Here is a 14,848-nt window from a genome sequence, read left to right as displayed (position 1 = left end):
AGAGGCGGGCGCGGGGGGCAGGCGGGGAATGCCCAGAGCAGGTGGCCTCCCGCGGCCAATCGGAACGCGCCTTCGCTGCGGCCGCCGCCCAATCAACGGCCGGCAGCGGCCGGCTCTATTGTGCGCGCGCTCCGCGGGGCTACCCCGCTCGCCGGCGCTCCCGGAGTGCCCGGCCCGCCCACCCCCCTCGGCTGTTCGGGGTTGCCGATTGGATGGGCTGAGGAGACGGACAGGGACGCGCCCCAATGGACGGCAGCTCCTCCTGAGCTCGCCCTGCGGAGAGCCAATCAGCGAGCGCGACGCTCGTGCCGGGCCGTCGGGAGCCGGGGCTGGCAGCGGTGCGCGCCGCTGCCACGTCGGACGGAGCGGCCGCGCTCGGGGCGCGGGATGGCGGCGCGGTGAGAGCGGCGAGGCGGCGGCGATGGCGGCGGGGCTGCTGCTGCTCGGCTCCGCCCTGCTGTGCGCGGTGCTGGGCAGCACGGGCGCGGCGCTGATCCCCCCCGCGCCCGACGTGAAGGTGGAGGTGCTGCACAAGCCTTTCCTCTGCCACCGGCGCACCAAGTGGGGGGACTTGATGCTGGTTCACTACGAGGGCTTCTTGGAGAGAGACGGATCCATGTTTCACTCGACGTAAGTGAGCGGCGCGTCTTCTCCCAGCGAGCTGCTGGCTGAGCTTGCGTGGGGAAATATATATATATATAGTGTATATGTGTATATATACATATAGTGTATATATATATATATGTATTTATAGTATGTATATATATATAGTGTATATATATATGTGTGTGTGTGCATGTACGTATATGTGTATATATGTGTGTGTATATATATATATGTGTATATGTGTATATATATATATATACATATATATATATAGAATGCCTACAGCTGGACGTGACCTTAAAGATTCCTTGAGCCGCCACTAGATCAAGTTGCTCGGAGCAGCCCCAGCCGAGGCGCCTTTGAGCGCTGCCCGGGTTGCTCAGAGCCCCGTCCAGCCTGGCCTTGAACACCCCCAGTGATGGGCTGCCAGCAACTTCCCTGGGCAGCCTGGTCCAGTGGCTTACCACCCTCACAGTAAAGAACTTCTTTCGAATATCTAATCTGAGCCTGCTCTCACTGTAAAGTCATCATCCCTTGTCTTGTCACTACACGCCCTTTTAAAATTTGTCTTTCTCCATCTTTCTTCTAGACTCTTTTGAGGTACTGGAAAAGTACAATTAGGTCAGTTCTTTCAGCCCTTCCTCATAGGAGAGGTGCTGCTCCATCCCTCCAACAATCTTGGTGCAGCTTCTCTAGACTTGCACCTTTATGCGTGTGTATATATATATGTGTGTGTTTGTGTGTGTATATACACACACACATATGCATATATACACATTTATTTATTTATTTTAATATAAGTGATCTCTTCTGGCCATGCTTTCCTGAATCCAGGCCTCTCACAGGGCTCCACAATCCATCTGCGAATAGCTTTCTGTGAGGAGCATTTTGTCAGGGGGAAAGTGGCTTTTTGTTTGGTTCGTTTTTTTTGCTCCTCCCTCCCCAAATGCCCAAAAGCCATGCATGAATGCCTTATTTGTTTTGGGATAAAAGAGCTTAAATAACACTGCATAAACTTGTCATTGGGGTCGCTCCCACTGCTACCTGTTCTCAGCAAGTTTGGTGAGAAGCGGTGTCTCACAAGGCTGTACAAGACGAACACCAATAGTAAGGCAAATTTTCTTTCCCAAGGTTATAAAATAAATCTTACTTAGCATTTGTTTTCTGGTCAGTCTGTAGGAAGTAGAACTATGTGGCATTTCTTAAAAGATGGGGATGTTATGCTTGGAGCACCTCTCCTGTGTGGAAAGGCTGAGAGACCCGACACTGCTCAGCCTGGAAAAGAAGAGGCTTTGAGGTGACCTCATTGTTTCTGGCTTTCCACTACCTGAAGAAAGATGGAGAGAGACTTTTTGCAAGGGCCTGTAGTGACAGAACAAGGGGGGGAGACGGCTTCAAACTTAGAGCAGGTTTAGATCAGGTTATTAGAAAGAAGTTTTTTACTCTGAGGATGGTGGGGCACTGGGGCAGGCTGCCCGGGGAAGTTGCCGACAGCCCATTCCTGGAGGTGGTCAAGGCCAGGCTGGATGGGGCCGTGAGAACCTGGTCTGGTTGAAGGTGTGCCCATGGCACAGGGGGTTCGAACTGGATGATCTTTAAGGTCCCTTCCAGTCAAACCATTCTGTGATTCTGTGATTTAGGTGCAGGTTTGATATGTGATCTCAGCGGTTTCATAGCTTGTGCTACGCATAAATTTCTGTTTGGTTTCTAAAGCAAGCTATTAGTTAAAAAATAAAACAAAGTTACATGTGTCCTTCCACTAGCGGCAGCACAATCACAGCTTTTCATTATTCTTTACCTGCCCCCGACCAGACAAGTCAACATGCCAGAGCCACAGAAATGCAAATAGGAGGAAGAGCCAGGAATTCGAGGGAGTCTGCTAAGAGCCTGCAACGACTTGCTAATGCTGGATGTCCTGTAATACATCAACGAAGTGTTAATAGTGGGAGACAGCAAAATATTCAAGTCTCTGCCGGCTGTCTGAAGGCTACTTTTGTATATGAAAAAAAAAGAAAAGAAAGAAGACAATTTTGCATGTTGATGCTCTTGCAGACGATTCAACTAAAATCTCACTAATTTTCTCTTGTAGTTAACCTGCCTCTTTAAAAGGACTTCTAGTGACACACTAAAGTTTTTGCTGCTGACTAACTTCTGTAAGTGTTCTGTTTTCTTCTTAAACACTTCTCCTGCATGACTAGTAAATAGAGCTTTCATATTCCTTGTCTGTTAGTAGAGTGAAAGTAGTCCGGGTTGTACCATCTGGTTAAATCAGAAAAAGATCTTGTGTCCCAAATCTAAAGTTGAATGTTTTGCATGCAGTTGTTTCTGTTTTTTCTAGACTGTTATGTAGTTGCTTTGTTGGGGGCTTTTTTCCCCTCAATGGCTTCTTTTGAAAGAGATGAGGCTGATGCTTCTGAGCATGTTAAAATGTGTATTGCTATGATGGCCATGCTGGTCTGTGATTTGCTGTTTACAATGGCCTTGACTGTAGATTTTTAAGAAAATGCCTTTTCTAGTCCGATCAGTTTCCAAGTGGAAGTAAGTGGTCAGGGAAGTGGAGGTGGAGATCTGGGTTGGTTAGTGTTGTCATAAACACACAAGATAAATGTTGTTTTATTTCTTTCCACTTCCCAAAGAGCTTTGTCATGCAAAGCATGTTTAAAGACTTTGCAAGTGTAGGTCTTTCATTTAGGAGGTGTCAAGGTGCTGAGTGGTGCTATGTTTTTAAATGTACATCTACATTATGAGCATATTCCATCGGCCCTTTGTGGCACTTGATGTTTAAATAGGAAGTGTTTTATTCCTTTCTTTTCCAGTCACAAGCACAACAATGGTCAACCTATGTGGTTTACACTTGGCATCAGGGAAGCTCTCAAAGGCTGGGACAGAGGGCTGAAGGACATGTGTGTGGGAGAGAAGAGGAAGCTGACCATTCCACCAGCCCTTGCTTATGGAAAAGAAGGGAAAGGTAAAACATTAAAGCACTCCCCTTGCTCTAATTGTTTCTAATCTCTGTATTTTACTGTTATTCTTGCCTAAGAGGTTAGCAAGCTTTCAAGCTTTCCAGGTTGATTCTGTTAAAGAAGAAAAACTGAAGGCATCAAGTGCTCTTTCTCATAAATTTGTTTCCTGCAGTAATATCCAGTAAGTGGCTGTGTTGTGAATGCAGGGGAAAAATACCCAGAAACCGATGGTGGTTGCTGTGCTGTGTGTTCTGATGTCTTTTCTGTTAGTGCTGTGCTCAACAGAAGCACAGCAGAAGCTCAGTGCCCTGCTTTTTATTTTTGTTTTGTAGTTTGTTTTTTTTTCTCTCTTCTTTTAAAGTCAAGTGGAGGTGGTTGCTTAGGTAACAGTTGGCTTTTTGGCTGTTGGATCTGGTTTTGTGGTAATGCTTCATGAATGTGCATTTGCAAGACTCATTCCTGCTTTCAGGTTTCTTTTAGAACCCTAAGAAACTCCCTGTACTGCTGCCCAACCAGTTCTTAGATGATGCAGTAAGAAGTCACTGTTTATTTCTCCATATGGGAACATTAATTCTTTCTCTCTTTCAGCTATTTTCAGTTTGGGCAGTGGTTCCTGTTATCCACAGTAAGATGTGCATGGGCAGTCACGTTGTCACCTACTGAAAATGCACTGACTGCTGTGCAGACAGATATAAACATCTCAACCTCTCTACTACTGAGGCTGTTTGGGGCTTTTCCTTTCAAATATTTCCAGATTCCTTTAACAGGAGGGCCAGATTTGGAATATGCAGTTAAGCAAGTGACAGCTTGAATGGTTCTACTTCTGCTTTATGGGATTTGTTTTAGTTAACTTTTTTTAGCAGTTTTTATGGATATTTATGTCATGACAAGAGTTGCAGCAAATGACCTAAGGTAGTGGAAGGTTCCAAAGCAGGAAGGATGAATGTCTAGGAGCATACAGTCCATCCTGCTGCTGTTCTCTCCCATCACTGTGAGACTGTTTTGGGAATGAGGACTGTTTGTGTGTCTGTGTCTTATGGCCAGTAGGCTGCACACAGGCTTAGGGCTCCATATTACCTCATGCCAGGTACTATTCATGCCTACAGCACACTTCATACTCTTCTTTATTAAATGCACTTGTTCAACACACATTTTTCTAGAAGCCCTGGTTTGCACTTCATGACACAGTATTAGAAGTAATCATGTTTCTAATAGAGAACAGGAACTTTGTGGTTGTCATTCAGTCTTTATGCAGAGCTCAGCTGTAAATTTTTCCACAAAAAGATGTGAAATGCTGCAGTGCTCGTAGTCATCACAGACCTAATTGTTTGATTAATATGTAAAGCACTGTAGTTGTTCTTCAAAGACTTGCAGGCCTCACCTCTGTGTTTAATGCAAGAAGGTTAAACAGCTAAACACTGCTAACTGCTGTAAGAAATTACTTGCTTTAGGAAGACTGAAGTATTTGAGCATTATTATGTTGCTGTTTTGAAGTGATACCCTTGAAGACAGAATTATTTCATTTTCTTCATACTTTCCTTCAAATGCACATAATTTCACTAGCCTCCCACCTTGGTTGCTTTCTGACTCATCATTTGAGTCAGATGCCTTTTTCTGTAACACTCAAAAAATTACCTGTGTTTCAAACCCTAAACAGGGCACTGTGCCCTGTATTTCCAGAATATTCTGCACATTTTTTCATCCCAGAAATCTTCAAGCCTGTTTGTTGCTGCAGCTCAGGGTGTATTTAACACCATAGCTCCAAAGTGGTAGATGTGGATTATTTTTCCCTGTCTTCTCAAGGCACAGAAATAATTTTTGGGGTGCTGCTGTCCAATATAGGGATATATTTGGTGCTGTTCAACCTGTCTCTGTATAAAGGAGCAGTGATGTGCTGAAAGGTCTTTGACAGTAGATTTGGCCATCAGCATGAGGGCATATCACATCTCTGTCAAAGCCAGTGCCTGATGAACTGATATCCTTGAGGTGTGGTGGCATGGGGAGTGCTCTGTGGCACTGTTAGGAAGTTACCAGTCTGTTCTCCTGCATCAGAAATGATGTTGTGGTAACACAGCTCTTGTGATCAGGTTTGGGTACTCGGTTTCTGCTGTGTGTTTGGAAATAGCTCAGTGCTTTGTGCCCTGAGTCCAGAGACTGCTGTGGGAGACCAACATCATCCTTGGCCTTTTTCTGCAAAAGAGCTTTTCCAGTGGCAGAACAGCAGACACAAGGTATCAGCTGGCAGTAGAGAGGAATTTGGGGACTATTGGGATATCCAGAGGGCTAAATTCTCCCTTCCTGCTGCCCTGTAATTAGTCTTGGCCATAGCCTGTCTGACTGTGCAGTTTCCTTTACTGTTTTCCAGTTTATCTGGCTCTGGCCATGAAAGAAAAAAGATTCAAGATCATTGTTTGATAAACTTGTGATGGTAATTGCTGAATAAGAGGTTGCATCAGCACCTACTACTCCCCAACAAAACAGCTGCATCTAAAGTTGCATTTATGCTGTAGGGGCTGCTCAGAGTCCAGGCTACAGGCTGACATGGTTGTGTCATCATTGTTTCAGATACTTGTCCTTACTGGTTCAAACTGCAGGATGCTTTGAAATGACTGGGCTTGCTGAACATTGCTCTGATGCATGTGGCCTTTGTATGGCATTGAATATATAGTTGGTTTCAACTTTTCTCCATTTTGGGCAGGAAAAATTCCACCTGAGAGCACATTGATTTTCAACATTGACCTTCTAGAAATAAGAAATGGACCAAGGTCTCATGAGTCATTCCAAGAGATGGATCTTAATGATGATTGGAAACTATCCAAGCAAGAGGTGAGTGGGTTATCCTTGTCTTGTGAGGAAATCTAACAGGATGGGAGAGTGGAAAAGAATGCACATTTATGCTACACTGCTCTGAGCCTTGCATCCTAGTGAAAATTCTGGATTAGAGGTTCAAAAGGAGCCTTGGTAAACTGAGGATAGACATGTGACTCATGCTGCACGCTTGTGGAAGACTTGGATAAAGTAAAGCATCTTAGAAATAAAACCAGACTTCAGGGCTTTTTGGATTTAATTGCTGATTTATTAATAAACTGGGATCTCTTCTGCTGCAGGGCAATCCTATTTTGTTGTGAAGGACACGTATTCAGCATTATTCACCATCTGTTTGCCTCTCATTTTCAAACTTCTGCTTTTTCAGCAAGTGATCCATGTTCTCTAGTGTAAACCACTGGGTTGTTCTTGATTTGGGTCTGGTACCAGTTTACCAGACTCAGAAGGCTAATTAATCATTTGTATGTATCAGACAGTGTCTGTGTGTGTAATGTCTGCATATTAGGAATATAAACATTAGCCCTAACAAATCCCAGAGACTGAAGTGATTAAAACAGACCTGTAAAGTGGCCCATGTTCTTATACAAGTGATATCTATTTAACAGATGAATATGTTGGTATTACAATTTTTGTAGAAGGCTCTGTGATTCAGAACACTTGGGATCTCCATAGTAAAACCTTAAAAACTTATTAAAAGCAATCTGATATTGTTGAAAACACTGCTTACCATTACTGTCTAGCTTAATGTAAGTCAGTGTTCCAATGGTCTGTTTAAAACCTGCCTTGAGTTTAAATTCCTTTAAAAATCCCTGCATCCTTAAAAATTTTGAGATATCTAGAAATCTTTTAATGTATTTCCCATTGGAGCAGCAAACACTGAGATTGTGGAGTATATATCTGGAGTGGCTGTTTACATGTACTGGGTTGTCAGGGTGCTGGAATGTGGACAAGCTGTCTCTGACCAATTGGTAGCTAATAACTTCTGCCCAGCTATTTTTACTTCACTGTATAGACATCGAGACATCAGAAGACAGGCAGTCCTGACTCATTTTTTGAGTCAGATACCATAAAGGTATGGCAACAGCTTTGCTAGTTTTACTGTCACTTCTATCACTAAAGACCCTTCATTCAAAGAGACTGCAGAGTCAGACAAGTATTATTCTGGCAGTGGCACAGGAGGGGAGGTATCTGTTATCTAATACCACCATCCTGAGCATAGCATCCCTCTGTTATGCTGCAGAAATCAACTCTTTCACAGGTCTGAAAATCCTCATTCTCACCTTTTGTCTAACAGGTGAAAATTTACTTGAAGAAAGAATTTGAAAAGCATGGAGCAGTGGTGAATGACACCCAGCATGATGCTTTGGTGGAAGACATATTTGATAAGGAGGATGAAGACAGTGACGGGTTTATATCTGCAAGGGAATTCACGTACAAGCATGATGAGCTGTAGAAAGAAAAGAGTGGCATAACTTTTTTGGACACAAATAGCAATGACTTAGACTGTCTGGTTCTCCTGTCATCTTAATTCTGTGCTTTGGAATTGACAATTGCTGTTGGCAAAGAAACATTTTGTTTATATAAAAAAGAATTTCTGTTTGTTATGTACAAATGTTTTAAACTGTTTTAAAGTGTGAAAATGTTCCTCCTCTTACACAGCGAAGACTTGCACATCAGTGTTTTTAAAGTTTTGTATTAAATTATTTTTCAGAAATGAAACAGACTTTCCATTTATCATTCATTATGAAAATCAAAATCCAGTTCAGTGACTTTCTGTGATGTGTGTGCCAAGATCACTTTCAGCAGCTACCTGACATATTACTTGTAGTCTGTGGCTTAATTACTTGACCTTCCTTCTTGAGTGTCACTGCTTAAAAAGCAGTTTGCTGACCTTTGGTTTTTTCCTGCAGATTTTCAAAAGATGTAGTAGAAGGCATCAGCATCTCTGTATGGCTGAGAAACTGATACAAAGCTGAATGAGAAGAATGATTATCATGTGCAGATTTTGCCCTTCTAAAGGGAGAGTGTTACCACCCATGCCAATAATTGTCTGCATTTTTCATTAAATTTTCTGAAGAAAGCAGGAGTTAAATGTCAGACTTTCACTTCTACTGCCGGCAACATTCTCGGAAACATCTGTAATTTGGAAAGCAGCAAGTTGTGCTGCAGTGCAGAGGTGCTGTCCTTTAAATGTACACACACATTTGTTTTGAACCTCAGACTTGGCATTCGTCAGAAAAGCTCATGCCTTTCTCTTACAGTTTGAGGGGGATCTTGAGCAGAATGTTGCATGTCTGAAGTTTTCTCTCTTTGCAGAAGAGAGAGAGTGTACTGACAGGAAGGTCAGTATGGTCTGAAGAACAGTTTCTATGGACTTGTCTGCAGCTATGTAAGCAGCAGAACTTGTTTCATTGCCCCTTTGCATCATTTTTCACAAGTAATTTGAATTTTCAATTAAAAAGTGAATTTTTAGAAAAAAGAGGTGTTAAGGTAAGTGCTATGGTACTGTATCTTTACAGAGGTGGAGATCATTAGGATTTCAAACACAAAATTGGAGTTGAAAGATCTTTCTGGAGAACAGGTATTTTACAATTGTCCATGGTTTCTTAAATGAGACAGCAAGGAGTCTCAGGGACAGAATTTATCCTGACATCACTAACCCATGGGTCTATGAACACAGCATTGCACTTGGAAATCATTGCCCAAAGCTATGTAAGGATGCAAAATAAATCCAGTTGTATGAAAGTGAGATTGCTGCATTGCACTAACCCTTAACTACTGCAGACTGCGTTCCAGGCTCTCAGTGCTGTAGGTGTGTTAGATGTTTCCCTGCCATCTAGTGTTGCAACTGAGGATTAGAGGACTGCTTCATTGACTGAGCTCAGCTGCAGAGGGGTGTGCAGAGAGGCCTGTCAATAGTGATGAGGGTATGCAGTGCTGGGATGCTCTGTTTTGGTTTTCTTCCCGCATCTGACATTTTGTGGGTGATGTTCTAAGACAGGAATTGCAACCATGTGTTTTGTTTTCAGTAACCTTAGGTCTCTTTCCTTAGTGATGCCATCTGCTTTTCTTGACCCCAATAAAACTTTTACTTCTAATGCTGTGAGTTTCAGTAAAATAGCGTGGGAAAATGTTTCCCTTCTGTTTTAGGCTCATTTCCTGCCCTTATTCTTTTATTGTGAAGAAATCATGAATAGTCACTACCTATTTAGCTGTTCTTACTGCTCATGGTTCTGTCTATTGATATTTTTTTCTCATCACTTACAAAAAATCAAGCTTGCCTGACCTGTTTGCCCAAGGCAGGTTGCATATTCTGTGCTGGCTGATTTCCCCTGCAGTCACCAGAGCACTGGGCACCTGGGGCAGCTCACTGCACGTGTATTTATCTTGTGTTGAGATAGCTGCCTTCCCAAACAGAGTCTTTGTTGACTGTGTAGGGAACTTAGACAATTGTAGCCTAGGCCAAAGGAGGATAACAGGATATGAAGTTGATCTTTAAGCCAGTCTTGCCTAGATGTGGGGAGGTACCCAACCAACTGAAGGGGAAAGTGTGTGTGTGCTGCTGGGAAGAGCAGAACTGAGGCTTTCATTGGGTGTGAGAGCATTTTAGATCATTGTTTGCAGTGTTTACAATGTTCTCAAAACATCTGGCTGGGGAAGGAAAGCATAAAAGAATGGAATAAAATTTGCTCATGTTACTGACCTAATATATTAAAAGTGTGACGGTGTTTGTAGGGGTCCCAGGATGAGGGAAGAGACAAGAATGTTGACTCCATGTTTCAGAAGGCTTGATTTATTATTTTATGATATATATTGTATTAAAACTATACTAAAATGATAGAAGAAAGGATTTTATCAGAAAGCTAGCTAAGAATAGAAAAGGAATGATAACAAAGGCTTGTGACTGACCAAGACAGTCCAGACAGCTGACTGTGATTGGCCATTAATTAGAAACAACCACATGAAGCCAATCACAGATCCACCTGTTGCATTCCACAGCAGCAGATAATCATTGTTTACATTTTGTTCCTGAGGCCACTCAGCTTCCCAGGAGAAAAAATCCTAAGGAAAGGATTTTTCAGAAAATATCATGGCTAGAGTTAAGATTAAGTAATGGGGTGCCAGTATGTGACTCCAGTAAGGGCCAGTGTTTCTTTTGTATTAAATAGGAGTTTATAGTCAGTGACTGCTGTGAAATGTACAGATATAATCTTCTGCTTGGATTTTTAAAGCATTTCATAAAAATAACTTTCAGTGAACATACAGTTATTTATTAATGTCAGCAGAGTGTTAAAGCTGCAAGACCAAGATGCCTTATTTGGTGTTGTGTATAGGTTTATGCCAAATGAAAGTATGTTTTTTCTTAGCAATTTTTTTTGAGAGCTGTGTTAAATTCTGAAATTGAACTGAAAATGTTTGTTTTTTTTTTTTAAGTGCAGATTCAGCAGCAGATTTGAGAAGTCACTTCAACTTGATTATCATTTGCTACCATTAAAAGTCCTCCTGTGAAGATGAAAGGCTTTCTTAGGTAGAAATAGCACTGCCTGTTTTAACCTCAATTGCATTTGCTTGTTAATCCACAGAACAAACTGCTGCAGTGCCAGCAGGAGCCAGCCAGCAATCTGCAGGACACCAGAGGCAGGCAGCTGCCTGTCCCCTGAAGTGGGGAGGAGTATTGGAACTTCAGTGGCACTCAGGAACATTTTGGTGGCTTGTGTGTGAAGTGTGAGGTGTATCTGCCCTGAAGAAACAAACCCTCACTGCATATCTGTAAAACATGGCACTTGGAAAGGTGGAGAGGGTTCAAAACAGAGCACTTTCCTTCTGCATCCTATAGCCTTCTTCAAACATTTCTTGTTGGTTTGTGGTTATTTTGGAAAATATATGGTGATGTTTTTTAGAACTGCAGCCTGTCATTCACAGTCAGTACCTAACAATTACAGTGGGAGTTGCTGCCTTCTGTAGGTACAGGAGCAGCCTTCAGAGTGCATTTTATTTGAAAATTCTTGATAAGCAATGCAGTGACAAAAGAAAGCTTTTGGCAAAGCTTCAGAAATGGTGCTTTAGTCTGAAATGTTTTTTAGAGTTTTCTTTTTTGAGATAAACTGACAAGGCAAAGAGAATGAATCACTATTTGATCTTAAATCTTTTCAGTAACTTATGTCATAGAATTATAGAATCATTTTTGTTGGAAAAGACCCTTAAGACCATCCAATCCAACTGTTAACCCAGCGCTGCCAAGTCCACCACTCAATAATGTCCAAGTGCCCCAGCTAAATGTCTTTTAAATACCTGCAGGTGTTTCAGTGGTTCCTACACCACATTCCTGGGTGACCTCTCCTAATGCTTGACAACCCTTTACATGAAGAGATTTTTCCTAAAATCCAAACTAAACCTCCCCTGGTACAACTTGAGGATGTTTCCTTTTCTCCTGTGCCTTGTAACTTGGGAGAAAAGCCCTATCCTCACCTCACTACAACCTCTTGTCAGGCAGGTATAGAGAGTGAAAAGGCTTTCCCCCCTCAGCCTCCTTTTCTCTGGGCTAAACACTCCCAACTCCCTCAGCCTCTCCTCATCAGACTTGTGCTCCAGACCCTTGAGCAGCTTAATTCTCTTTTCTGGATGCACTCCAGCACTTCAGTGTCTTCTGGTGCGAGGCCCAAAACTGAGCCCAGGGTTTGAGCTGCAGCCTCACCAGGGCTGGGTGCAGGGGTACAATCACTGCCCTTGTCCTGCTGGCCACAGTACTCCTGATACAGGCCAGGATGCCAGTGGCTTTTTTGGCCAAAAAGGCACCCACTGGCTCATGTTCAGCTGCTGTAAACCAGCATCCCCAGGTCCTTTTCTGCTGGGCAGCTTTCCAGGCACTCTGCCCCAGCCTGTAGCACTGCCTGGGCATGATGTGACCCAGCACTTGGGGGCTGAACCTCATTCAGCTGGACCCAGCCCATTGATCTAGCCTGTCCAGATCCCTCTGTAGAACATGTCCTTGTGCTGCCAGGAACATCCCAGGCATAGAGTGTGTTTTGGTATTATGGCGAGCACAATATGTTACAGAGTCATAAAACTGCAGTGTTAAGCACATATTGAACAAATTGCTGCCACAATTTCTTCTTCATGATATCTTGAATGACAGTGATGCATAGTTGGTTTCCTGAGTACTTGGGTGTAAAAAATAGGTTGTACAGCTTGGCCCTTAAATTACCTTTGTTGTAGGTGTTCTCCACATCCCATCCTTTATGCTGTTAGATACAAGATGTTCTATCCCTTGATCCAGACATCTAGTTTCAGATGCAGGTGAGCACCACCAGGACTGGGAAAGCTCACTGCTTTGGGACATTCTGAGAAAAGATACAAAGCAGGGAAAATGTCAGAGAGAGTGGGATTATGTAGAGGGATGTGAGAAATGCAAAAAGATTTTCTTTCCTGGATCCTTTGGCATCTGGTTAGTTGGAAGGAAGAGCACTGGCAGCCACTGTTGTAGGGACTGCAAGTAATAAGGCTAGTTCCTGTTTTGACTTTGATTAGAGCTGCTTTGGACAGTTCTCATATGGAATTTAAGGCAAAATTTAAATTCATACTTCCAAGGTTTGTTAAAGAGTTTTCAGAGTGGTATGTTGAGTTTACTTCTTGAAAATACATTGGCCTCATCATAAAGTTTTTGCAAAACCCCCCAAAACAGAGCCTAAAACACACTACCCCAAACCCCTTAATTTGTCTTCAGTGCTGAATTGTTTTTGGTAACAGGAAATAGATCAAAACTGCTTATATTTGTATAATCCTGGATAATTTTAGCTTCTCTTGAAAGTTAATCATAATGCTTACATTCTGTGTCCTAGTTTTCTCCTGGTTCATAGGAAAAACAACTCTCTGACAAAATAAAGATCTTTCTTTAGTTATACTGCTCCTGTTTTCATGCCTGTGCTTGATTATGTCAACAGCTTCACACAAGAAATATAATTGACAATCTCAGTGGGAGGCTGTATAGGGACAAGAACTTGGTTATCATCTCTTCCAGCCTGGAGGGGATTCAGATGGAGGCTCCTACTGCATCACATTTCTTCCTCCTGGGAATTTTTGTTCCAAAAAAAGGTTGGTTTAGCTAGGGATTGTACCTGCTCAGAGAACATGTGATATTTCTGTTGAATAGAGTAAAAAAAGTAGGAGCTTGGTTTATCTGAGAAAGTTGCCATGACAGAGGATAGTTTGCAACTTGGCAGATAAATAATTTTTTGCAAATTTTCTGAAGGTCATGTTCCTTGTAGGCTTGAGTTTCTCCAAAGGGATAACGTATTCCTTCCCTTCCCTTTTCCTTTTCCTTTTTCCTTTTCCTTTTCCTTTTCTTTTTCCTTTTCCTTTTCCTTTTCCTTTTCCTTTTCCTTTTCCTTTTCCTTTTCCTTTTCCTTTCCTTTTCCTGCTTTGCTTCTCCATTAGGTTAACAAGGACAAATCCACTTTTAAATATCAAGGTCTGACTGCAGAAATCCAGTGGAGCCAACTCTTCAGAGCTCCCCAAATCCTACCTATGTTTTCCTGTAAAAAATCTGAGGCTGATGCTAACTACCATTAAGATGCTGCTCTTCATTTTAGACATGATGCTTCTAATTTCTAGCTTGTGTCATGACCTGCATAAGGAGATTAAATGATGCAGGATAATTGATTCCTCATCTGGGATTCAGACTGGAAGCATTAAATCAATCCTGTCCTCTTTCATGTTTTTGCCATTGCAATTTCTTTAAAGCAGTTATGTTTCCTCTTCTGACACTTTCCCTGAGTAGTGAACTAGATAATACCTATTTTTTGTGTGTGTGTTTGGGCTGCTCTCTCTCTGGGAGTAAATCGCAGAGTTTATCTCTGGTCTCTCTAATCTGCTGGGATATCTCTTTAGAGAACAGGTTTTCATTCCACAAATGCAATACAAAATGGTTTTGCTGAACTTGTGTCCATCTCTGGGTATGGACTAATTGTAGTTGAAAGAAAATCATGACCTGCTGGATTTCACTCTTAGCAGCCCTGACCACAATACTTAAGAGAGACAAGACTGGTGTCCTTCATTTTTACAGAAGGTGAGAAATTACCTTTGCATCCAGTATCTCAGCCCTTATGATGTGCCATCATGTCTGTACTGCTGCTGTCACTACCAGCAGCTGGGTTAAAACCTGGGCTTCACTTGGACATCATGCTGTGCAGTGCCCTCTTACCAGAATAAATCATGTGAGGTTCCATTTTCTTCATGCAGGAAAAGCTGAATCTGTATTCACATAACTTATTTTACACATTTTTCAAAGACCTCGTGTGCAACATCTATTGCCTGGTAGTTTTCTTGCTTCACTTATTGGGCAGAAGGGGATTTGTGTGTATGTGCTAAGGTTCAGGTTGTTTACATTTTTCTTCTGTGGGTTCTCATGGAACAGATCTAATGTTTATGCAGGTGCACTTATTTTTCACCCAAGA

The 14,848-nt window shown here is 42.4% G+C and overlaps 1 protein-coding gene across 1 annotated transcript; it reads left to right on the top strand.

Annotated features, from left to right (window-relative positions):
* Positions 1 to 28: 28 nt before the first annotated feature.
* Positions 29 to 8,481, top strand: FKBP14 (FKBP prolyl isomerase 14). The gene is made up of 4 exons (XM_054274056.1): positions 29 to 630; positions 3,423 to 3,574; positions 6,268 to 6,395; positions 7,690 to 8,481. Exons 1-4 carry the CDS (start codon positions 29 to 31, stop codon positions 7,846 to 7,848), a joined length of 1,041 nt encoding a protein of 346 aa, XP_054130031.1. The 3' UTR covers positions 7,849 to 8,481.
* The last annotated feature ends 6,367 nt before the right edge of the window (positions 8,482 to 14,848 follow it).

Source organism: Melozone crissalis, unplaced genomic scaffold (assembly GCF_028551555.1).
Source record: "Melozone crissalis strain CALT ecotype California unplaced genomic scaffold, PUWL_Pcris_2 ptg000016l_1, whole genome shotgun sequence".
In the NCBI taxonomy this organism is placed as follows: domain Eukaryota; kingdom Metazoa; phylum Chordata; class Aves; order Passeriformes; family Passerellidae; genus Melozone; species Melozone crissalis.
Note: the sequence above shows the minus strand (reverse complement) of the source record. Positions and strands in the feature narration are given on the sequence as shown.

Excerpts from the sequence above, each read along its gene's own strand:
- FKBP14 (XM_054274056.1), top strand. The coding sequence starts at position 29 with ATGCCCAGAGCAGGTGGCCTCCCGCGGCCAATCGGAACGCGCCTTCGC. Across the intron at positions 631-3,422 it reads GGATCCATGTTTCACTCGAC|TCACAAGCACAACAATGGTC; the intron begins GTAAGTGAGCGG and ends TTTCTTTTCCAG. Across the intron at positions 3,575-6,267 it reads TTATGGAAAAGAAGGGAAAG|GAAAAATTCCACCTGAGAGC; the intron begins GTAAAACATTAA and ends CATTTTGGGCAG.